This window comes from Gobius niger (assembly GCF_951799975.1).
Source record: "Gobius niger genome assembly, chromosome: 3".
In the NCBI taxonomy this organism is placed as follows: Eukaryota; Metazoa; Chordata; class Actinopteri; order Gobiiformes; family Gobiidae; genus Gobius; species Gobius niger.
Window position 1 is genome coordinate 36,958,126 of NC_136854.1, and position 26,466 is coordinate 36,984,591.

At 40.7% G+C, this 26,466-nt stretch overlaps 1 protein-coding gene across 1 annotated transcript; it reads left to right on the forward strand.

Moving 5' to 3' along the window:
• Positions 1 to 789: 789 nt before the first annotated feature.
• Positions 790 to 26,446, forward strand: naa15b (N-alpha-acetyltransferase 15, NatA auxiliary subunit b). The gene is made up of 20 exons (XM_079553344.1): positions 790 to 969; positions 6,198 to 6,282; positions 6,364 to 6,468; positions 8,508 to 8,665; positions 10,286 to 10,420; positions 12,816 to 12,969; positions 14,841 to 14,960; positions 15,038 to 15,133; positions 15,215 to 15,321; positions 15,405 to 15,477; positions 17,922 to 18,091; positions 18,194 to 18,346; positions 20,162 to 20,290; positions 22,175 to 22,388; positions 22,473 to 22,666; positions 24,336 to 24,444; positions 24,519 to 24,617; positions 24,742 to 24,885; positions 24,959 to 25,056; positions 26,237 to 26,446. The coding sequence occupies exons 1-20, from the start codon at positions 916 to 918 to the stop codon at positions 26,432 to 26,434; spliced, it is 2,595 nt and encodes an 864-aa protein (XP_079409470.1). The 5' UTR covers positions 790 to 915; the 3' UTR covers positions 26,435 to 26,446.
• The last annotated feature ends 20 nt before the right edge of the window (positions 26,447 to 26,466 follow it).

Genomic DNA, 26,466 nt, shown 5'->3' on the forward strand with positions numbered 1-26,466 from the left:
TTTTCAAAAGCAATCAAGCACCTCCCCCTTCTCTCCTGATTGGACCTGACAAGCCGGTTCATTGGTCAAAGTGGTATCCCGCGGATTCTGATCAGCAAAGGGAGGATCGATTAAATTTGTGAAATATTCTAACTTACAGACTGTCACTTTAAAGGAATAGGCCACCATTTTTCCATACTGAGATATGTTCTTACCCGAGTTTAGATGAGTTGATACGTACCTTTCTGTTCTTTGTGCGTGCCCGTAGAAGAGTGTGGTAGCTTCCATCTTCACCCCCGTTTGGAGCTATAGGAATACATTGGGAGAGGCCAAAAGCTAACAACATCTTTGGTCGTTTTGCGTGACTGAGGGCACACACAAAGGCCAGACAGGTACGTATCAACTCGTCTAAGCTCAGGTAGGAACACATTTCAGTATGTAAAAATGGTGGCCTGTTCCTTTAAAATTTGTGTAGCTTATTTCTTTATCTAAATTCTGTGCTGTATGTTCTAGGCTGCACAAGTAAAAATCCTAGTTTGTGAACCTGTTCTCAAACAATGACAATAACAACTATTATGATTCTGATTCTGAAAAAGGAAACTGAAAAAGTGTCGACGTAAAGTGTGATTAATTTCGATTCTTATTTTTAATCGCAATAAATCGTATGCAATTAATGAATCGGAATGAATCGAAAAATAAAATCCCGGCCCCGGTTTAAACATTTACACATTTGTTTTCCACATTTTAAGTTTTCAAAAGCCCGGGGCCATACCTTCCGTGAGTTTGAGGAGGAAGTGCCGAGCGAAAGAACAGAGTAATCGAGCGGCGCTGTGACGGGAGCAGGCCGCCCCTCGGCTCCAATCGTCTGAGCTGCACCGGGTTGTGGCTAACTTTAGCTACATGTGCTGAGCTGAGACACACATCTCTGCTGCAACAATGCCGACAGTAACTTTACCACCGAAGGAAAACGCTCTATTCAAGAGGATTCTGGTGAGCTGCACACGGAAGCGACACTCACGCACACATTGCAGCTAAAACAGACTTAGCAATAGGTTTAGGTAGTGAGAAACTCTGCGGCTTTTAGCGTTAGCTTCGGTTTATTAGCAAAATAGCTTATTTGAATGGGATCTGCGCTGTCACTGTAACGCTAAGCAGATGCAGTTTTGTCTGGGTTTGATTGTTATTTCAAGCACACAGCTGTTAAGATAAATGCATAAAGTGTATTAAACGACGTCGGCGATTGTCTAAACTCCAATCTTTTTCTGTGAAACAACAAAAGGCCCCCCCGTCAAACACAGTTCGGTCAGCTTATCTGCTATGCTAGCTAACCCAACTCGCTACAATATTGTTGTTTTGAAGTTAGCTCTTTGTGCCGAGCCGCTCTGTTGTGCTTGTTCTAGTTTACCCTGGCTTGTTGGAAAGTGCTATTGCTACAGTAAATCACCCGTGATGCTTGTGTTTGTTTGTGGCAGACGCCCATGTCACAAAACTACAACCTGCTTACCCCCTGCCACAGCCTGGTTGACGTTAGCTAATCGGCTAACACCAGCAAACCAACTGTCGTGTTTTAGCATTTATTGCGCCGTTGATCTCCTTGAAGCTGTTTTTTCCCGTCTCTTCTAAAGCAAAACACCAGTAGTAAATGCCATACAACCAGATCGGATGTAAAACGTGTTGTTAATGTGAGAAAGTGAGCGAATGACCGGCTTGATTGTGTCAGCAAATTAGTAGTAGTTGGTTAGCCGCTTCAGGCCTGCGATGTTTGGCAGCTACAGCCCACTCTTATCACACCTTTTAGTCGCTGATATTACACAGATTGTTTATCAAGCCATAAACGATCCGATTGAATGTGCGTTGATATTTGGCAATTATAGTTTGTATTACAATGTGACGTTTGTGGTCCTTGTGTGTGTGTGTTTTTAACAACTTCGCACGCCCCTCAAATGTATGCTTTTTCGAGAACTGGCTTCTTCCAAATCCCTGAAAAGCTTACTGCACTTTACTCCTACAGAACTGGATATTATAACGCCACATGTTTACATAACTCGGTATTAGGATGGCATAACTAAGGATAATGGAGGGATAATGCATTGTATTGCTCTGTTCTCATATTGTGAACAGTATAGAGTCATATCGCTAATCATTATGGCATTAGCAGCAATTGTAAACTAATGGTGATTTTAAAAGTTAAAATACTGGAGTTATTGTTCACATTAAAACACTTGGACACCACAGTGTGTTAGATGTATTTACCAGCAGTAACTAAGCAGCTCCACAGCTATTTTCTCCAATCTTTATACTGTTTTTAGCTAATGTTAGTCAATGGAAATCTATGCTAACAGCTGCAAAGATGGCCGATCTCCATGGTAACTGTGGAATTTCTGCAAAGACAATGAAGTACAGGTGCCATAATTGCGGTTATATTACACTTCAGGATGTCATACTCTATATATCCTATTACGATGTCATTACTGTTTTAAGTAAAGCGTTACCAATAATAATTTAGAAAGGTGTTCGCCGATATCGCACACTGGTTAGTTCTCATTATCTGTTTTGTCTAGATGGTCCTTTGTACTTCTGCAATACAAGAATGAGAAACGCTCACAGAAAGTTGGCTAAAGTGTCCGAGTAGCTTAGTTTAATCTGACTGGGCAGTTGGATAGACTTCATTGTTGTGAGGGGATCCGTGTGACAGTGGTAGAGGGCTGGCACTGAGCCCCTCCAGTGTGGCCTCTGACAGGAAGTTCAGACCTGGGACCTGACCTGACTCTTGCTCCCGGATGCGCCGGTTTTAGGGTTGTTGGGTTCAGTTATACGCCAGTCACTTTCGATTTGGATATTAGCGATGATGTGTCATATCATAAATGACATAACAAGACATATTAAAGTGTGACATCCAGAAGGAACAATGACATTGCAATAAATTTAAGAACCTCTTTGTCCATTTACCTTCAGAAGCATTTCCAGATGATTTATTTCACAACTACAGTGAACAGAGCACTATGACAGGGGTCTCCAACAGGCGGGCGGCGGGCCGGAAATGGCCCGCGAGATGATTCAATCGGGCCCGCGACTTGTAGGGCACAAATTCCTGATTATGTAAGAAGTGCCAATCCTGTGTGGGGATTTGGATTTTTAGAGAACCAGAATGCTTTCTCCAGCTGCTTAAAAAAAAACGGAAATAATTTGTGTAAGCTATCAGGATATAAACACATACTTTTGTTTATGGACCCTGGCAATACACTGCTGATATGTGTGACCCCTAGGGAAATTTACTTGGAGACCCCTGCACTTTGATGGAAAAATGAGAGTCAGACTTGAGTGGTTTTCACCCTGATGTATTTTTGCCCAGGTAATTTGTACTTTAAAATTATTAAATTCGACAGTATGCATGCAGCATTCAACCATGGACTGAATAAGTGAGAAGCAACACCTTTGTGTCTACTCTGAATATTCCTTGCATAAAAAGGCTGGTCATTTTCTTTGGGCTGGGGCGGTGATTTGAGACATTCTCTCCCGGCCTGTAGTCAGTACCAAACCACGCCCCTCTTGGAGTCGGTCACAGCCCAGGCGCCGAAAATGCATTATTAGAATTTGGCGGGTCTCCAGCTCTTTGAATGGCAGAACCGCTTTCCCTTTTTTCCTTAGGCTTTTAAGTGGAAAGCAATAGTGTTTATGCTTTATTCCTCTAATATCACATTATAATTGGCCTCAGTGGTGTTGCATGGGAGCTTATTTTTGCTCCGGAGTGGTCTCGATTTGCAGTAAAGATGAAGATTCTAGCAGGGAAGTTGTTGTAACCCGTCCAACAAATGAATAGCTTGGGTTGGCTGGCTGCTTGCGGTTGAAAGCAGGGTTCAAACATTTGGCTGTAGAGATACTGCACTCTTAATCCTGGGTTTTATAGTGTGTTGTTCAACCACAACAGCCACCAGCACAATGCCCCCGGAGCTTTGACTTGGGGCACTGACAGCTTTGGGAGCCCCGTTGAATCTCAGGGAGAGTTATTTTGGGTGAGGCGTAGAACTTGCAGGTTGAGCACAGCTGGCGGTGGTGATATCGCTGCTGTCTAATGGTGCAGGATGTAAAACTAGCTGTACTTTATTGTGTTATACTCCAAGAAAAGTGATGTGGTCGCTTTTTGTCGGTCTGCAAATTCTCCCGATCCCCAATGTTTTTTTGACCATGTTATAAACGACTAGTAAACAAGGAGGGCCAAGAAGCTCACAACTTCAGACATTATTATTATTAACAGAAGAGAGTGGTTACGCATCTTGTCTAAATGCCAGTTTTCATCACTGGTGTCGTTAGAAAAACACTGAGTGCCAATAATGAGAAGTTATTTTTAGAGCAGATGGGTAACTGAGCATTGATTGACCCATTAAAAAGAGACCTCGTTCACAATTCGATTGACAATTATTCATTTAGTGATTAATAAACTAAGTCTGTCCACTATAGCAGTGTTTCCCCTCGAGCGGCACGGTGTCACACCTGGACACATAGCGGGGGATACTTCAAATGATTTCAGATTAAAAATGTAAGTGAAGCTGAATAGTTGGGTTGTTAGCATAGCGCCTTTACTTACCATCCCGATGGCCTGTAGGACGCTCCAGGATCAATTGTTTGCTGATTGAACCGTATCCATGGTTACATAGGCATGCCACTCTGAAAACCTACCAGAAATCTTAAAACAGCTGAAATAAAATTGATCCTGAAGCATCAAAGGAGCCACGGGGATGGAAGCTTAACCACACGTAGCCACTGGGTCACTCAACTGTCAAATACACACGATGAACTCTCTTCTTTTTTGCCAAAAAGTTGCATAGTGCACCTTTTAAACAATGGTTTTAGTTTTCATATGCAAAATATAAATCAGCAGCATCTTGGTTCAAGGTGGGGCGAGATTAAAATATTAATGAAAGCTTCAAGCATCATGCCAGACAATAAAAGTTAGTAACCACTGCAGTATGTTATTGTTATGCACACATTTTTCTCAGTTTAAGTACAAAAATTCTTGAAATGCTGTGGCATCTATTCTTGGACTTGGTTTTCGAGTGCTGTGCTTTTCTCTTTTTTTTTTCCTCCACGACTATGGGCTGACAAAATGCCATCTGCCATCTTACATTTGTTGTGTTTTGTGCACTGAATATATCCTAAAACCCAGAGTTAACCCTAAATTGCAGCAGTGTGGTGCAGCAGTTAACGCTCGTGCTTCACTGCCGGAAGGTCCCGGGTTCCATCCCCGACCGGTGTTAGTGTGTTAGTGTCTAAAACGTGTTCAATAAGCCAGTGTGAATGTAGTGTGTGAGTAGGTGGTTGGCGGTCAGATCTCACAGACTGGTAGCCTCGCTTGTGTCAGTCTACCCCCAGGGCATCTGTGGCTATAGTACCTTACCTTACTACCACAGAGTATGGACTGAATTAATAAGGACGTCCAATACAAGTTTAAGCCATTATAACCATTATTGAATCCAAGGGGCCAGGGACGTGTTTGCGGTTTTAATTGCTGTAACTTTAGGTCAAAAGCAAGAAAAAGGTGACAGTGTCAGTCAGTGGTATCAAAGGCATTGGTACAGGGTTTACTCATCCATTAGATATGATTGATGTGGAACAAAATAATGAAATTTTACAGATATTTGTTGAAATCATTAGAATCTATTTGGGAATAGTGTTTTTTAGTATGTCGTAAAGGGGATATGTTTTGCCAATAACCCTGTTATAACAGTTCTATTTTGCTTCATACACGCAGTTTTGAGTAATCCTGTTAATTTGGATTCATTGATGAACGCTGAGTAATCCTGTTTGTTTTGGATATATTGATGCACGTCGATATGTATTTCCTGGATTGTGCTGTGTCATAGGTAGAATCCGAAAGCGTCCTCTGTATTTGTTCATTCTGCACTCAAACTGAATTTAACGCTGTGCCATAAATTTTGTAGCATGCATGTAATGGAGGCTTGCATCCTGTTTTTAGCATGTTTAATTCCCCCAGCAACCAGAGAAAATCAACCCATCCCTCGATAAGGTCTTAGAAGTCATAGAAGTTTATCCGTGTAATGATGAACTAATGAAATAATGAAGTACCTCGTTGCTTGACTTTCAAACAGACTTTAATGTTAAAAAGGTTTTTCTTCTTTTTGCCACGAATGGGTTTCGATTGTGCTGATTCTTCTCGATAACTAAACTGAAGTCTTGTCTTTTTGTCTCTCTCCCTTCAGCGATGTTACGAACACAAACAATACAGAAATGGCCTCAAGTTTTGCAAGCAAATCCTGTCCAACCCCAAGTTTGCGGAGCATGGCGGTGAGTAATGCCTAATGTCTGAGTAAATACCCTGTGCAGTGACAGAGCTGTTGTCATGCGTGTGGATGTTTGTGCTTACAGAGACTCTGGCCATGAAGGGGCTCACTTTGAACTGTTTGGGGAAAAAGGAAGACGCCTATGATTTGGTGAGGAGAGGCCTTCGAAACGACCTCAGAAGCCATGTTTGTATCCTTCAGCGTCGTTTGACAACATTTGTTTTCACGTTCTCCTGTTTCTTTTTTCTTCTTCTTCTCTCTCTCAATGAAATCTATGCCACGTAAATCTTTTGCACATTTGCTGATAAGTGCTATCTCTGGGCCTCAAGTCAGCGCCTGGGCAGATAACGCACAGCCATCTGTTTTTGGCCTCTTTTTTTTTTTTTTTAATCTTCGAATCGTGTCGCATTTTTATTTCTACACTCACTGCAGCAACACAGGATATTATAATACTGAAATAAGGCTGCACATTGTTGGAAAATATCGAATTGTGATTTGTCTATTCCAAGTTTTGCCATTTATGTTTTGCAATGAAGATTCAGTTCATGTCATTTAAAAGTTTCATCAGGGGAATGGACATTTGAGAGGAGACTGAAAGTTTTAATCACTAAACTAATACAAAAGTCATATTTCAGAATATGTTTGTAGAGGTCTAAAGTTTTTAAACAATATACAATATACTTTGTTGGGAAAGTACATTGTATTGGCAAAATAAGTGCGGTCTTTCTGATTTGTTAATGTGTGTAATGTGTGACCTTGTAATAGTAGTTATTTAACACATTGAGTGCCGTGCTGTTTTTGGGATTTAGCTGTTGAGTGCCAACAATCCAGACCATTTTTCAGGATTTTTGTAGCACCACAGCATATTCTATGTTACAGCTATGGACACATGTTTGAAATACGAGAATCTAAGCTCTCCGTAGGTGAAAACAGTTGAATTCTACGTGCCTCGGTTTCTGAGAAATCCAAAGCTAACGGAGGCTAGATTGGATCAAAATCAGATTTTTTTCCCTAGATTCGGAGATAACGGGGGGGTTTATGCAACACTCTCCTTTCCGATTAACTCCTCTCTCCTCCTCTGTCCTCTCTGGACGAACACCAGCCTTATGGGAAGAGGAAATGCCTACATATTTAATTTCAAGTAAATTTTCAACTGGGAATGGGAAGCCGCTCTGCTTTGTCAAACTCGCTGCAGAGAGCGAGAGAGAAGTGTCGGCTTTACAGCTGTTCGCTACGCAACACCACGCCCCCGCGAAAAAAAAAAGAAACGCAATTTTATATAAATATATATATTTGTATATATATATGTATGTATGTATGTATATATATATATATATATATATATATATATATATATATATATATATATATATATATATATATATATATATATATATATATATATATATATATATATATATATATGGATAAAAAGTCCAGAGCTTGACTGTTCACAAGATCACAGAGCTACCAAAATCACACATAAGGTGTGTTAGTTTTGTAATTAAAACAAAAAAGTTTAATGCATGAGAAAAACGTTTTTGGCACTCATTGTGTTAACAGCATAATTACCACAAATAGTTGGATCGTTCTAGGAAGTCTACTTTGAGTTTTAAATGTAAAAAATACTGTACCGTGACGGTTTTGAGCTACATAACTACATTATTAGCTATTATTTACTATAAGAGATGCTGTGTCATATTTAGGTTAGGTTAGGTTACTTTACTTATTTATACCCGTGGGTAAAGCCGTCTTGCAATTCTGAGAATTAGTCAAAACATTAAAACACATTATACAAGGATAAAACATCACATATTTAAATATAAAGCTTGTAAGTGCTCCAGATCCTAACAGGATGTGCCTTTGGTACAGATACAACTGAAATTTAAGCCACTGGACAGTAACAAAGATAAAAAGCCGTGTCAGGGGCAATTAGATCCTACTTGTACATCAAGGAAAGGGCAGCGGGAGCAAAACTTTTCTGAAGGTATTGTTGCTGTCACAAGCTGCGGGATTTGTCTCCTTTTGTGGATGTTTTGTTGCCAAATTCAATATTTTAGTAGTGTATGCTATAGATGTTTTTATTATATTTAGCAGTAGTCTTTCAGTTTGATCATTATTCTACTGCAAAAGAAAATCATCGTAGCAAACCTTGGTCAGGCGCTGGTACTGCAAGTCATCTTGTTCACATGAAAGTTTGTGTATGTTCCTTAACTGCCTGCGTCCCAGGCTGGCATGTGTACGGCCTCTTGCAGCGCTCCGATAAGAAGTACGACGAGGCCATCAAGTGTTACCGAAACGCTCTGAAATGGGACAAGGACAACCTACAGATCCTGCGGGACCTGTCACTGCTGCAGATCCAGATGAGGGACCTGGAGGGCTACAGGGTGAGGAAAATGAAATCATGATGAATAGTGTAAAGCTTTATATAGATAAAATAATCAGGGTTTGTAATGGATTGTGTTATTGCCACACTGAACTTAAAGGTGCATTATGCAACTTTTTATTTGTAAAAAAAAAAAAAGAAGAAAAAAAAAGTCAATATCTGTGCCTATTTGACCTTGTAGTGACCCAACGGCTGTATGAGTGGTCAGCATGACGTCTCTACTTTCCATCACAGTGGTCTTAAGGACGCTCCAGGATTAATTGTTTGGAAGGTTTTCACTGCTGATAGCTCCTCTCACCAGAAAACCTATAAAACAATTGATCCTGGAGCATTGTAGACACCCCGTAATGGAAAGTAGAGCCGCCATGCTGACCACTCATACAGCCACTACAAGGTCAAATAGGCACAGATATTGACTTTTTTTTTTCACACAAGAAAGCTGCATAATGCACCTTTTTAAAGCAGTACTAAGTAACTTGTTTACATTAATAAATCCTTTCCGTCGTTCCTCTGGGGTTAATACAAGTGTCGGGATGATTGGGAGGTCTCCCCCTGGTGTCTCTGGCCAGAAAACCACAATTGCATCTTCGCTGCCACCGGGTAGGAGCCGCCAATACACACTAATGGAATCAGGAAGAAGAAGCTAACAGGCTAACGGGCAAAGCTAACTGTGGGCTAGCGCCACTTAAACAGTATTTACAGCCAAGTTTGAGTGAAAAAAAACGATCTCCATTGTGTAATTGGATGTACAATATCCCTCTCTCCCTTTGTCTTTTCTGTCAGCGAAGTAGTTACTCTCACGGACAATTAATGAGTAAAAAAAGTAACATGCTACAACACCTGCAGTGGTGCTTATGGCCTCTAGGGGCATGAGTTACTTAGTTCTGCTTTAAGCTTTTGAGAAATTTCCTGGTGGACATGAGTTGGCCAGTTGATCTTTTGTCAATTGAAGCTTACAATAGAATAAGTTGGATTTTACGAAAAAATGTTAAAGGGGCCATTTGACACTTCACTAATAAAGTTGCATGTACAGTTTCCTTTGAGGTTCAACCCTTGCACCACGTTTAGAACAAGGTTTAAAAAGATGTGTCGAATATTAGGTTAGAAAACTGACTCATGCAACTTAAACTTGCAGCCTGAGTTTGACGCCATCAGTATTCCATTGTGAGAGTCAGAGCATGGTGATTTAGCAGCTTGTCATTGCTAAACTAGACCCAAACAGAATCCAACTCTGTCTGGGATAGGTTTCCAGCGAGCGTGCGCCTCCATCTGTCTCTCCCTGTGTTCAACATTCGGGCTCGTAATTTAGAGAGGACAGTGCGAGCAGAAGGCGGGTTTCAGGTTGCACTCGGTCCTGACAATGTGGAACAGCCCTCACGGGACCCAGCCCAGGTTTAAACGCTCATTTAGAGACCGGCGTAATGGCTAAATGTAAAGGTTTGATGGGTGTGGAGCGGGTGATAATGACTGCGCTGCATCACAAACCACGAGTCAGCAAAAACGGCTTTCCCCCCTGCTCTGTCTCTGGCATCTTTTTCCATGAACACATTATTACGAGTTTGTCCATAACATACAGCCTCAAGCCGCAGTTTAACCCTCTACTTCCTGTGTGTTTGTGTAGGAGACGAGGTACCAGCTCCTGCAGCTCAGACCAGCGCAGAGGGCCTCGTGGATCGGTTACGCCATCGCCTACCACCTCCTCGAAGACTACGAGATGGCAGCCAAGATCATCGAGGAGTTCAGGAAAACACAACAAGTAAATCACATATTTATGTGCCTTTCCATATCCAATGTAGAGCTCTGGATTGTGTCTTCGAAACCGCTAAGTATGTTGGGATTAGTGGCACATTCCATTGTTGGAGACGACTGGCTGCTGGGCTCTTGTTCACATAAAGGCATTTCAATCAATCAACATTTATTTCAATAGCACCCAGTGTGTTCGATGTATTTACCAGTAGTAACTAGGGCCCGACTATATTCAACTCCTCCTCTCTCAAGTAGCCTCTAGTTCAGGGATCTCCAAGCAGTAGCTCGGGAGCTTCCAGTAGCTCGCCAGGCCTTTCTAGGTAGCTGGTAAAGACTTCCTACATCTCTACACGCTTGATAACTCAAATTTTAGAGGAATTTTCTGTTTGTTCTGAACTTGCTAAACACAATCTGCAAACATTTGGTCAATTTTGTAAAGTATAAGGACTAAACTAGAGTCATTTTCTTTGAAATACTAATTTCCCAGGGTGAAATCCACCTAAGTCGCATTTTACATAAGTTGCGTTGGCGTTCAATTCAAGCTGAGCTGTATTATAACTCTATTGTGTGTGCTTCTCTTGTTGTTTTGTACTGTTATTTTATACTGTGTACCTGTATGTGAAGCACTTTGGGCACCTAGTGTTGCTGTAAACGTGCTATACAAATAAAGTTGACATTGACAATGACATTGACAAGTGTTAGCATAGCATAGCAAGCATAAGTCGCTCTCCGAGTTGTGTAAAGGTCACTCGCCGGGTAAAAAAGGTTGGAGACCCCTGCTCTAGTTAATCATTTATTATCCTAGTAAAGCTTCAATATATAGAATATATCTAATAGAGGTCGACCAGTATGGGTTTAAAAAAAAAATGTCATGTCTATAATCCTGCTTCTAAACTTGTCAGTGTTGAACTGCGACAACAGGGGGCACTGTATGAGAGACATAGAGCTGATTTATTCAGGACATTCATGTTTAGTAGGTACTTGAGAGGAAGCTTGTCAAAAATCAGGTTCTATCTCTTTTGATTCCGATATTATAAGAAGCAGTGGAAAGTGTTGTGTCTTGGCTCTTCTTTCATAGCCTATAGTTGACTATTGGGGCTGCACGATTAACCTTCATCGCATTGATATTGAGATTTGAGCTGCTGCGGTAACGTAACCACTGAGGTCTTTTGTTTTTTTCCGTCCTGGTGTGACAGACATGTTCTCCAATCAGAATTATCGAGCCTCGCTTCCTTTGGCTGCTGGCCAATCTAAAGTGTCTGCTGTAGAATCAGTTTGTCTGCTCTGCGGTCGCTGTACACAAACTCCACGTGAGTCTCGGGCTGAGCAAACTGCAAACATTTCCTCACAGAGCGGGTTGAGGTGCCGATCGCCAGTTTATTGACGTAAAAATATGAGGTGTATTATCTTAAAACAAGCAGCGTTTTGCAGATTGTGATTTGGAGAATGCATTTATGTAGCTGAATAGAGGGAGAAAGAGAGAGCAGAGCCCGTTTATTGGAGAATGATTCAAACCTGACGACTCCTAAATTGCCTCATGCAAATTTATATATTGTTGCTGCATGAAGCTGAAATGTAATAAATTAGTACTAGAAGTCGGCCAATATGGGTTTTTCTAAGGCTGATGCTGATTTTTAGGGATTTTTATTGCCCGTTGTCAACAAAAACATGAATACTTGGCCACTCCAGCAGCATTTTGTTTTGTTATTTTAGGTGATTCAGCCATAGTTTCTGTCCCAGCTTTGAATAATTGCTGTTAGAATTAGCATACTGTTGCTAGCCGCAGCATTTTACACAGTTCTTAGCGATTGAATCCTCCAGGTTCTGTGCTTCAAAATGACATGGAGCATGTCCATATTGAGGTTTTATATTTCACAAACTTGTGGCTAACCAATTTTCATTGTGATGTTTCTCTGTTCCACTAAAGGAAGGACTCTTCCCAATGGAAAAAAAACGGAATCACTTTCAGTCCCGGGGATAACGGCTTGTTTCGGCGCTAGAGAGATATCGTAAAATCCCAAATATCGGCCCGATATATATCGGTCGGACAATATATTGGTCGACCTCTAATGACTACCTTCATGTTTAACAGCAGTTTATATGCATCAAATGCATGAAAAATCAAACCTATATAATAAACATGTGTATAAAACATTCAACCGCAAATCGAATCTCAATATCTATCAGAAAAATAACAATTTGGTTTTATTGTCAAAACTGTGGAGTCTATTGGCTATTTCTATTGTCTACTATCTACTATTGGCTATGCTTAGAAATGTTTTTTGGGCCTAAAGAAAAGTTTCCCCTTTTGCTCTTACTATATTCTACAAACAAAGCTCTGAACTTGTACCAGACACTCAATGTTTTCTTGTATTTTTCTCACTTTTGTGTTTGCTTTCTTCTAGACGTCACCAGACAAAGTGGACTATGAGTACAGCGAGTTGCTGCTTTACCAAAACCAGGTGCTCAGAGAAGCCGGTCTGTACAGAGAAGCCCTGGAGCATCTTTCCACCTACGAGAAACAGATCTGTGACAAGCTGGCGGTGGAGGAGACCAGAGGTGGGACACGGTGCACTTTCAGGCAAAATGGCATCAGTGAACAGAGGGATTAGGAAGCTTTCGTACTATTCTTCTATTCCTATTGTATTATTGTATTTAAGTCCGATGCTGAAAATGTCCAACTTGATTTTTATACTGTTATGGAGAGTGCAATGCGTCCAATGGCCTGTTTGTTCAGATCTTTGAGGTTTAGTGTGGGGAGTCCTATGATTTTTTCCTGCGGCGTTTGTTACCTTGGTTATTTTTTGTTTTTTGGCAGTTTACAGATCAAAAAGTAGGTGGAGCAGTTCAATATTGATACAGATATTGATTTTTTTTGTATTTATGGGCTGTTGAACCACTTTGCTCCTCTCCATGTCTTTGTATCTTTATTTAGTAGAAAATTATATTCATAATTCAACATTTGTTAAAGTAGTTTTTGAATAATTAGAGAAAGTTTAAGATTTTTTTCAATTGTTTTCCCACTTAACTGTTTTCAAACATGACCGTATAAGGGGCGATTCCAGAGATGCCGTCTGTATCTATGGCAGGTTGAATAATGGATTGATATAACTATAGCAGCAGAGATGGGGCGACATAAAGACCTTTTAGTTTCTGAATTATTGACAGCCGTTGTTGATTTTTTTTTTTCTGAATGTCCATGATGTGAGTGTGTCATCTATTGTTAGCCCAAGATATTTAAAGCTGTAGCTACTGTTTGGTAGTGATGGCCAAACAACCCGGCGCTCCGGATCTTGTACCGCTCTTCCTAAAGCTGATTGCTTTGAAACTCTGCGTCATAGCCTGTTTCAGTAACAGCTGGTCACGTGAAAAGTGGTTCATTCTGTGAGCTGCGTATCAGTGGCTCAGCGTTTCAGTGTGCTGCCTTGAGCGGCGAGACGCTAAAGCACAGATGTTTTCTGGTCCATATAGCGATGAAAATCACAAGTGATAAAAAAATGTGCTGTATTTCCCATTTAACCTTGTTCATGTAGTGAAAGATTGTGGGTCTGTCAGAAAAGCTGGATTATGTAAAGAATAGGAAAAGCGTTTATAAAAGTGTTTCCTATTCTTTACAAAGTCCTGCATGTACTGCACATAGTGGCTTAATAAGCTCTGACTGAATGAAATAAAAAGATTGCGCATTGATGTCTTGCCTCAGATCAGCAGTGAGTGAGTTGGACCCGTCCACTGGAGCTCTGTGAAGCACAGAACCACCTTACAAAGAAAATGGCTCTTATTTATTGGCCTATGATTGATTTGATCATTCAAACATCAATATCAGGCTGCAGATAACCTGTTTGAAACTTCTCTGGCACATGACTGTGTTGGTGCTTCTGCTGTGTTTGAGAAGTCGGAATGATAAAGTTTGTCCACAAGAGGTCAGTGTTCAAACAGAATGAAACGGCTCTGAAACTTCAAACCGTACAATACTTTTTGCCAGGAAAGCCTCAAAGTGTTACAAGGCTTTACTTGCCCATCACAACTGTTTGGTTGTTAATAGCAGTGGGTGGTTGTGATGATGTAGAGTTGAATATGAGTGTGTGATAGTGTGTGGTTATAGTCCAGGTCGATACTGGGGTTATTGCAAGAATGGCGGTGTCATCTGACTGTTTGAGGTATTTGAGGGGTGGCGAGGGACGGATTCTGCCATTTGTGTACAGTTTGTAAAGGAAGGGGCTGAGGACACACCCCTGTGGTCCCCCAGTCTTTATGGTGAGGGGAGATGATCCCAGCCACGACTTGTTGCTGGTTAATCAGGAAGTTGTGTAGGAGCTGGTGCCTGCATAATAAAATATACCATTATTGAAATAGGTCTGGAAGCTTTCTGAAATTACTTTTTCTACTGAAGAATTCAAATTTACAAGAATATTTTTATTGCTTTTTTCCAGGCGAGCTACTTTTAAAATTGGAGCGCTTTGAAGACGCAACAGCCGTTTACAGTCGTCTGCAGGAGAGAAACCCAGAGAATTGGTCCTATTATCACGGTTTGGAAAATGCCCTTAAACCAAGTATGTGATGACATTTACTCGAAGTTGAATGTGCTGTATGTGTAGTATTTTAATGTTGTAATGTATTTTGCTTTCAGACAGCGTAGAAGAAAGGTTTAAGATTTTTGAGGATGCATGGGAGAAGTTTCCCAAAGGACTTGTCCCGCGTCGACTGCCTCTTAATTTCTTATCTGGTATGTTTACAAATGTTCTTCTATTGAGAACGTTAACTATGGCGACGCGTGCTAAGCAAGTCTGCTCCATGTTTTCTCCAGGTGAGCGGTTCAGGGATTGCTTGGACAGATATTTGAGAATGAACTTCAGTAAAGGCTGCCCGCCGGTTTTCACCACCTTAAAATCACTATATAATGACAAAGAAAAGGTAATATTTCTGTGAGTCATGTCATCCACAAGTTGAAATGTTCCTTGGGCTCATTGTGTTAACAATCACTTCCGTTGTTTTAGGTTGCAATCATTGAAGAACAAGTGGTTGGATACGAGACCACGTTAAGAACTTGTCGAATGTTCAGTCAAAATGGTGAGAAATCCTTCAAACTTGACCCCGAAAGATGTGCATTGTTAGGATAGTTTTAGAATATCAAATACATTTAAAGCTACACGGACAGGCAGCAGCAGAATTTAAGCACCATGGTCTTACCCCACCTCAAAATTAAAGAATGCAAATAAATAAATAAATAAATAAATAATAATAATAATAATAATAATAATCATAATCATAATCATAATCATAATCATAATCATAATAATAATACTAAAAAGAAAATTAACGACAAATGTAGAGGTGGATATTAGCCAGGTAAAAACACTGCTTGATCAAGTGAGCAGACCCTCTCCTCATCTGGTCAGTGGGTTGCTCTGAGGTGATGGAGCAGTCCTTGCTCTGCGAGTTGCCTCCCCAGGGTCAGGCAGCAGCAGAGTTTAAGCCCCTGGTCTTACATCCACTTCAAAAGGGTATTGAACTTATAAGTAAAAATGATTAATAAATAAATAAAATAAAATTATAAGCATTGTATAATTGGAAAGAAATGTCTTCTATTTGATTGATTTTACTATTCTATATTTTAGTTGTATGACTATTACTATTATTATTATTATTAGTATCTTTTTGTTTTTCTTTTGTTTTTTGCTCCTTTCTATGTTGCCAAACTCTCCTTCTCTTGTGTTTCCCCTATAAACATATCCAAGTCGCACTTAGCATTTCATACAGGCACGCACACACATGCACACATGCGCACACACACACACACACACATGTAAATGTTTAAGGTAGCACTTCTAACTTGTGCCCTTTTTTTGTTGTTGTTGTATAGAATTTGTTTTATGATTATTATTATTACACGTCAGTGGACTTGTCTACTGTTTTTGTATTGTTCGTCTGCAAAAAAAAAAAAAAAAACTTTCAACATCGGTGATACAGTGAAATTCAAAAAAAAAAAAAAAAAAAAAAAAAATTATTAAAAAGCTACACAGGTTAGAAACTATCATGCAATAACAGACAGTTCTCCATTCAAGTAGTTTAATAGTACAAATACTCCGAAGAACACAGAACAGACACAACCTGAAGGTTCTGCCCACACCAGGGATGTCAGACTCATTTTGGGCCGAGATTCAGCGCCCACGGCGGGTCGCATATAATGGAGAACATTTTTCCAATAATAGAATAATAATAAGCTGTGATTTGGTCAAAGCCCCAACTTGACTGTAACGGCTTACACTTTACACACTATTGCACTTTACAAGCCTGTGTCACAAGTTCCTCAAAGTACTACATAGTAGTCATTATTCATTCACTCCACACTTGGTGGTGGTAAGCGGTTATTGATGCCACAGCTGCCTTGGGCACATTGTCCATTTACCACGTGGCTATATAATGTGTTGTTCATATCCTGAGCTCTTATGTCAGTGCCCTCTGCTGGACACGTGTGCCCCCTAGTGGCTGGAATGAGCATTCTGGTTATTCTTTAAAAAATCATAACTTTGGAATGGGCTAGAGACTTACTTTTTTTCTTTTTGCATACTCTGGAATTTATGCTCAACAGGACTAAATCATTGAGCATTATGTGTGACACCCTTGGCCTACACTGTGCTGCTGTCACAATGACTACAGCCAATAACCCTCCATAACCAGAATATCAATAATATCTCAGTAGTGCACGGTCATGTCAACACTTGCAAAAACGTGTTTCAGCAGCTCTAATAGACTTCTCTCAGGGAAGAAAGTTAAATAATGATATCCTCGGAGAAGTGGCTCAAGGATGCAGTCTTCTCCTTGTCCAACTGGTCTAAAACTAGGTTTTTCTCTTGCACCACAAACACAGCACTCATTAACAAAATCTTATCCTTCACCCACATAACAAGAATCAAAATGACAACCATCAAATCTGCATACTGTGCATCACTCTGGGCAATACAATGAACAAATAGGTATGTTCTTGAATGTCTTGCCTTTATAGTGGGACCGTACAATAAGCTGCAATAAAATCCTATCATTTAAAGGGCTGAAAATCACTGCAGTTATTTAAGCTGTACAAAATCTTCTGCAAAAATTAAATATCCTGTCTCCTTTGGATCAGGGTCAGTGGATTAGACCTCTACAAACTTTTTCTGAAGTTTCTTGGTCTTCTCTCAAATGATAATGCTCCTGGACATGTTTAAAAAAAATATGCCCTGTGAACTCAACCTTGAATACGAATTGTAAATCTCTTACAATACTGATCAGAAAAACCACAATAAGGTGTTTTTATTAAACTCTGCAGCAGTGCCATATTGTGGTTTATTAACAGTTCATTGACAGTGAATGAATGTCTTTTCACTTGTCAGTTTATGTAGTGCCTAAAGCAACTTGGCAATGCGTCAAGCTTCAATTGTCTTACGACCCCCGCCGCCACTTGTAGTAGCAAATGGCGCGCAAACGTTTGTCTTATAACCCTTTCGTTTATCGTGTGATTTTTTCTTCTTCAGATGATGGCAAAGAGGAGCCGCCCACCACTCTCCTCTGGGTGCAGTACTTCTTGGCGCAGCACTTCGACATGATTGGACAGCAGACAGCGGCCCTACAGTACATCAACACAGCCATCGAGAGCACGCCGACGCTCATTGAACTCTTTCTCATTAAGGCCAAGATCTACAAGGTAAAAAAACACACATATTTTAGTGCTTGGGTGTTCACGGAGAGGCGCGTGTTGTGACTGTAGCGCTGACCCCCTTTTTTTTTTTTTTTTTCGTCCCGGCAGCACGCGGGGAACATCAGAGAGGCGGCTCAGTGGATGGACGAGGCACAGGCGCTGGACACTGCCGACAGATTCATCAACTCCAAGTGTGCCAAGTACATGCTGAAGGCTGGCATGATCAAAGAGGCGGAGGAAATGTGCTCCAAGTTCACGCGGGTGAGAAAACACTGTCTGGGCGGGAGCGAGCTGCAATCTGATGAAAGGGAGAGAGCTTTGGAAAGAGGTTTAGAAATTTGCTTTGACGACGGAGGCAGAAGGCAGTGTTTTTGTTGCGTTCTGTGGTGATGGTCAAGTCTGCTGAGAAACTGTGTGTGGCTGATGCTAGTGGTAGTTATGGGCGGGAACCTCTGGCTACCTGCAATTCGATACGATACATGGCTCCTGATAACCTTACGATCCGCCAATACTGCAAGAATTGATATATTACTCAAAAATAACCTGTCATGATTTTGGAAGAAACTTATGCAATTTTTAACATACTGCATATTCATAATTTAGTGTATAAACAATCCCTGAACTCACTGATAATATGTTTATTGTTCTGTCAGCGGCATCACTTCATATTAATCTTATTTGAATTTAGAAAAACTTTATTAAAAGACATATTTGTGTGACACTGTTTGGCCCAAGTTCTTAAAATTGTAGTGCTGCCCCCTACTGTTTTAGTTTTCCTTTTACAAAGTTCTTTTTATTGCACTTTTCACAAAATACACAATGTAAAGAGCTGTCAAAATATAATGCAATGTGAGGTTTTTTTTACCCCTGCCCCCGAACAAAGAAAAAGGTGTTAGGAAAAAAAGGTAAATGTGGTATATTTACACACTGGGGAAGACAAAGTGGTAATGAGATAAAAATATCAAATGAAAATCCCAAGAATGACAAATAGTCTGTGTCCGCACAAAAATAACAAAACGACACAAGGTCTCCAATTGTATGATTTAAGATAAATGCAGGTACAAAAATACTGCGTTAGGTAAGACGATATGAACCGCAATGAGAAAAAAGGAAAACACATAATTTTATCCAGCTTAGGAAGGAATGTTATGAGAAAGCAAAGTCTGAATATGATCAAGAAAGGGCTGCCATATAATTTGCTCATAGACACGTAAGGTGAAGTTAATTTTCTCAAGTCTAATGAAATGGAGAAACATCCCTGATCCAAGTCTCATACAACAGAGGGGATGGGGATTTCCAACACAAATATATTCTGCGTCTCGCCAATAATGTGAGAAAAGCTGCAATATCTCTTTTAAACTTGGACAATGACACAATGTCAAGAGTCATTCCGAAATAGGAGCAATTATGATTATTATTATTGGTCTCTATTTGACTGAAAGCAGCGGAGCGCTGCTACCTCATTAATATGCATGACGACGTCTGTCATTAAAATGCATGACGCCATCAAAAGTCTCTATTGGAATAAAAATTATTGGTATTATATCCTGCATAATATTGCTGTATGCGAAATCTATATATTGTCACAGCCCTAGTATTAGTAGTGGTGTGTTGTAGTGGTAGGTAGTAGAAGATATATCATTATCGTATCGATATAGAGACATGAACATTCAAAATATTAACATTGAAACCGCAAGATATAAACAATATATATTTTCATCAATAAAACTGCACTCTTTTGTGGTTTTCACCTAACCCATAGTTATATTGTATCGATATCGAGATATCTGCCATCAATATCGCTATGAAGTTTGGTCCATATCGTTCAGCCCAAGTATAGGCGGTTGTCGTACATTCGAGCAGCAACTTCAATGCACACCTTTGTTTACTACACATAATTAGCCATGTGCTCTTTAGTTCATTGTTTGTGGTATGGGACTAGTAACCAGCTCTAATGAGCCTAAGTATCTTATTGGGTTTCAGGGGAAAAAATACCGATATCAGAACAATAATGTGTGTCTGCATTTGTGTATGATTCCATTTGCATCATGTGCTTTGCTCTTGTTCTGTTGGCAGGAGGGAGCGTCGGCGGTGGAAAACCTGAATGAGATGCAGTGTATGTGGTTCCAGACGGAGTGCGCACTCGCCTATAAAGGCATGAACAAAGTTGGCGAAGCCTTAAAGAAGTGCCATGAAATTGAACGGGTGAGTAGGGCCTGTTTGAAAAACTCCTTGGTTCCTGCAAATGCTGCCGCCTCTTGCTGCCGGACATTTAACAAATGAGCAAATGCTTAGGTTGTCAAGTCGATCTTGATGTATTCTAAACATGATTTCTTGTGCTATTTTGTGTTCGTTCCAAGTCTCTAGCCTGCACTCTAGTAAACTCATCTAGAGCGTGTTGCAGTCAAGAAAAAAGGTTATTACACACAATTACCAATTTCTTATATCAGTTGTGGCTTATGGGTGATTGTGGCAATGATATAGTGCTTGAGGGCGGGAGCATCCTGGACAATCGTCCGTTTGCCCCAAGGTCAACATTTAGAGACAAACACTGGCAACCAATCACTCCTGATTCTCTATTCATGGGTTTCATTCACATTTCCTTTTTTTTATGCCACTTTTATGATTTTTGACCATTTAAAACATAGAAATCATTGAAGCGACCAGGGCCATTTGCACCAACAGCTACAAATGTGTTCACTTGGGTTCTTAAAGTCATCGGTCTTTCCAGATTCTTTCCATGAATATGAATGTAAAGGTAGAAGCATCGCACGTTGATTTCACAACATTTAGGTAATTTATGTTGTTTCTCAATCATTAATAATTCATTGAGGTTTAAAGGCCTTTAGATCCAAAATCAGAACATTGACCTTGAATGATTTAGCATCATGTTCAGAGGCCACTTTATCACGCTTAACTGCTTAACCCCCACCTGAGCACATTGTCTCCAGTTTGGCATTACCCAAATTTAAAGGCTTCTTGAAAAAAAGCATCAATAAAGTGACAAAAACGAGGATGAAAACGCAACAAATATCCATCCATCCATTTTCTTCTGCTTTATCCGGGGCCGGGTCGCGGAGGCATCAGTCTCAGCAGAGATGCCCAGACTTCCAGATCCACACACACCTCCTCCAGCTGTTCTGGGGGGGACCCTTAGGCGACACCAGACCAGCTCGGAGACATAGTCCCACCAGCGTGTCCTGGGCCTTCCACGAGGCCTCCTCCCAATAGGACATGCCCAGAACACCTCCTGAGGGAGGCAACCAAGAGATATCCGAAACAGATGCCCTAGCCAACCTCAGCTGGCTCCTTACGACGTGAAGGAGCAGCGACTCTATGACTGAGCTCCTCCCGGATAACTGAGCTCCTAACCCGATCTTGAAGGGTGCAGCCAGCCACCCTGCGAATGAAGCTCATTTCGGCTGCTTTTATCGCAACTAATAAGCATCAAAAAATGACAAAGAAAAGCCACAACAGGGCAACAAAAAAGTGATGAAAGTGCAATAACAAAGCCAGAAAAAAGCAACAAAGAAAATGTAAAAGAATGTGTAAAAAGTGGCAACACGGCAACAACGCAAGGAAAAGGATCAGTTTCGATGAGTTTTGTCGCTTTCAAATGAAGCATTACACTGGCCTATAGTATATATAGCTCCAGTATGGAAGCTTTTGTATTTGGGTAAAGCCGAACTGGTGAAAATGTCTAAGATAGAGAGGTTAATATTAAAACCTCAAAAGGTTTGTTCATTCAGTAATGATTTTTAACAGGGTTTTCTTTTTTGATCATGTAAATGTAGTCGAGTCGAGCCAAGAAAATCATTCATTGATTGTGATGCTAAATGGTTAATTCTAACGACTTTTCGAACATTTTAAAAAGTTTCTGTACATGTGTGTGTTGAGACAGAAAGCTTTATCTGTGTATCTATGTCTACGTTTGAAAGTTTTATTTTTCATTGTAAATTTGCTATGACAAAGGTCGTAACTCTTCATCACTTGAGACTCACGGATAGCAGTTTGTTGTCTTTGATTATTATTAATGTTACTCCATGTGACCACAGTAAACCAATCAGTGCTTTTTCCTTCCTATTTCAGCATTTTGTAGAAATCACGGACGACCAGTTTGACTTCCACACCTACTGTATGAGGAAGATGACGCTACGCTCCTATGTAGACCTATTAAAGCTGGAAGATGTGCTTCGGATGCATCCCTTTTATTACAAGGCCGCCATTACAGCCATACAAATCTACCTGAGCCTTCACGACAATCCCCTGACTGACGATAGCAAGGAGCTACAGGCCGACACTGGTAAGGAATATGGACGCTCATGGTCATTACAATATGCTTTTACAAATTGGGATAAAAGCATTTTCTATCTTTGCGATGGTGTAGCTAATCTCTCGGATAAAGAGCTGAAAAAGCTTCGGAACAAACAGCGGAGAGCCCAGAAGAAAGCGCAGCTCGAGGAGGAGAAGAAGAACGCGGAGAAAGAGAAGCAGCTCAAAAACCAGAAGAAGAAGAAAGAGGACGACGACGAGGAAATCGGGGGCCCCAAAGAGGAGCTCATCCCGGACAAACTCGTGAAGGTGGGTGCTGGAAACCCATTTAAATGTGTTCGATTACACCAAATCAGATTATCATTGATTTAGTACCACTACTTCATGTAAGGCTGGGCGATTTTGGAAAAAAAATAATCACGATATGTTGATCGATCTCGATAAAAACGATAAATGTGGCCTTTCCTGCACTAGTAAGTAACGGATGCTGCGGTCGGACTCAAAAGTGCAGCTCACTCTGTCCTGCTACAGAAGCAAAGACACCTCTAAACCTCACAGTACAACATCCCATCTCGCCCTCGCACCAAGTAAACACACACATCTGCAAAGGAGCCGCAATAAAAGAGTTGGCGCTGGTTTGTGCTTCGCAAGGCTAAAACTAGTAAACAGTGCATTTATTGGTATAAAAGACAGATCAAACCTACAATTCACTGTCAGAAGTCCAGCTGATCCACTCCATGCTGCCTCTTTCAGCTACAGCGATCCAATATTAGTTTTTCCTCTAGAAGGTGAAACGCGCAGATATCCTCCCTGATCCTCTGACGACTCCTCGAGAGTCTGTGTTTTGCCCATTAGCCAGGTTAGCGTGAGTTAGCTGATTTTATTGTTAAATTCACCAGATCCTCTGCTCCTGCTGTCGCGTGCCGGCTTCCTGTTTGTTTGTCCGAGTCCTGATTCCCTGGGTTTGATCTGAAAGGCTACATTGTCTGCAGTAGGAGTGTGACAATATATAGATTTTCGATACCTTTGATGAGGTCATGCCTATTAATGAGGCAGCAGTAGTGCACTGATTTCACAGTCAATAGAGGCCAACAATGATCAAGAATTCAGTCAGGGCAGCAGGGGGCAGCACTACAGTTTTAAGCACTTGGACCACCTAAATAAGATTAATTTGGGGTTGATTCATTCCCCTTTAAATAGGACTGTGGTTTCTTGTTTATTTAAACATAAATGACGTCACTGACAGATCTATAGAACCATTTTCAGTGTGTAAGACGGGGGTCAATTAGACACATAAAAAAGGGTACAAAGCTCATGAAAAGAAATGTAAATGATGAATAAAGTGTATGTTAAGTTAAGCATTTTTTTTTCCTTTTTTGTATCGTAGGTTGTTTTTGTGTAATATATCGATTATCGCAGTACGGGCGTATCGTGAGATATTCATTATCGTAAGCCATGTATCGTATTGAATCGTGAGGTTCCCACCCCTAGCCTGCAGCGTCTTGATTATTTTTACATCTCTCCGTGCGAATGTCAAGCGTTCTTGCAGCTTTCTTTGTGTTCCGAGCGACAATAGTTCTTGAGATTGACGCTTTCCCTGTAAAGAAGTGGGCGCTTCCTGCTGCCCCGTTCCACGTGTTTTTTCTGCAACAGGATTGGCCAATTATACTGACAATTAAAACGCACCACGCAATTATTGTGATTTGACCTTTATTAATATCTCGATTAGATTCAAATTCAATTACTTGCCCAGCCTTAAGAAATACTGCTGACTTCGGACGTCTTCTGTTTTTTGTCTCATTTCCTGTTACTCAACCCTTGCAGTCACATTTCTTGTGCCATGTAATGACCTATTTTTAAATAGGTCATTGCACGTCTCTTTCATTCTTTAAAACCCTTACAAACCCCAACATTACACGTCCCACATCCACTGAGGTTGTAGCAATGACAATCGTATAATTTTTTTTGACATTTGCAGGTAGAAAATCCACTGGAGGAAGCCGTCAAGTTCCTGATGCCTTTGAAGCACCTGATTAAAGATAAAATAGACACACACTTGCTGGCCTTTGAAATCTACTTCAGAAAAGGTTCGTGACAAAACTACGGCCTGCAATGAGGAAGTGTGGAAACTTCGCTGATACTATTTGCAATCTTCTTTCAGAAAAGTACCTGTTGATGCTTCAGTCGGTGAAGAGAGCGTTAGCCATCGACCCCGACCACCCCTGGCTGCACCAGTGTCTCGTACGCTTCTTCAAAGGAGGTATGATCTTTTTTAGCAATTACACAAAGGGTCAAGGCTGCGGGGAATGAGGAAACGTTACATTTGTAGTCGCTGGAAGAAAGAAAACACTATAATAATTTCAATATCTTCGTCCTGTTTGCAGTCTCTGAAAGCAAAGACCTGCCTGACGTCGTGCGGACGGTTTTGAAACAAGAAATAACCCGGTTGTTCGGAGACAGCAATGCGAAGAGCTTCAACCAGGCCTACCTCACTAAGCACAGCAACTCCATACCACACCGACTGGCTGGTAAGGCCTCATGTCCATCAGATTTAGAGTCGTCACTGTCTGTATAGCTGTTTGTAACGGTTGTGTTTTGTAGCTGCCAAGATGATGGCCTATTTGGATTCATCAACGGAAACTAAAGCGGCAGAGTTGGCCTCAGCGCTTGACGAATCACTTGACAACAGAACCATCCAGGTAATGACTGGTTGTTTGGTATTGTTTATCCATTTTAAGTGTGTTTTAGCAGTGGTTCTCAAATTTCACAACTACCACTTAAATAATTAGCTTTCAGAGAATCACAAGGAGTAAAGCAAATGTAGTAGTAGTAGTATTTCACAACATTCACGCAGTTTTGAATAATCTGCTGACAAATGTAGCCGTTTCCTCTTCTACGGTGTCAGCGCCTCATTCTGCTCATCCCGATTATATTTGTGTCATTGTTCAAACCCCAAAACTTCCCTGCACATTTTTAAAGCACATAATCCAACATTATCTATTTTGTGCTGGGAGTGTGTTTATCACACATATGCTGGAGTTGCTAACCACGGCGTATGTCCAACCTGGAAGTTGTTTTTTTGCCAGCAGGACGAGCCCCAGTCACCAGCTCTTTCACCTTCATTTTGTTGTTTCTTTTTAAACATATTTTCAAATTATAAAATATAAAATATCAAAGCTTAGGCATCCAAAATAATGTTTTATGTCTATTTTTAAGCTTGATGTACATGATGTGTCCTCTTTAAAGGGCATTATGCAAAATCTACTTTTTTAGAGCATTTGGAGGTGAGGAACTTCCAAATGTCCCTATGCTAAATGAGATATGATAGGAAGCATACAGGCTCCTTTCCCTACTTGTTATAGCTCTTTCGGCTTGGACTTTTGGCCATGGCTTAGCCCTCTTACCAATTTGCTCGATTCTGATGTACCCAAAAAATTCCTCCTGAGGTCCTATGTGTCCAGGAAACAGTTTCCTCATCTCTTGATTACATTAAACGTAATCCTCTCATCGCAAAGTGAAAACATATAACATATTTTTTCCTTTTACATTTTTTTTCTTTCTGCTTAGCCAAGAGATGGGGGTGGGAGGGGCTTATGATCGTTCGCTTGAAGTTTTGGGTATATTTTGTTTTAGTTGTTTTAGATCAATATAGCATTTTCTAACCAACAATGTGTTGCTTCCAAAAAGAATGATACCCCGTCTTTAAAATAGTCTGAAATGCCAGAGAACCACCAGAAGAGGCCACAGTTTGAGAACCACTGTTTAACATGCATTATGACCACTGTTTTTATTTCTACAGTTTATAACGATGTAGATTAAAACCATTATCTCAAAAGCTTGTAGTATGGTATCAGTGTAACATTTCCTTCTTCCCTTCAGATCAGCACTGAAGTCCTGGAGAACCTTCGAAACGGTGCGTTGGGCGACTGCAAGGAGCGAGCGGAGTCCTATCGCGCCGAGTGTCACAAGCTTTACCCCTACACCTTAGCTTTCATGCCCCCCGGTTACGAGGAGAACACCAAGATCGCCAACGGAGACCTTTCCACGGAGACGGAGGAGCTCGGCAACGAGATGTGAGCACAGCGAGGGGGGAAAAAAAACGGCCGCGG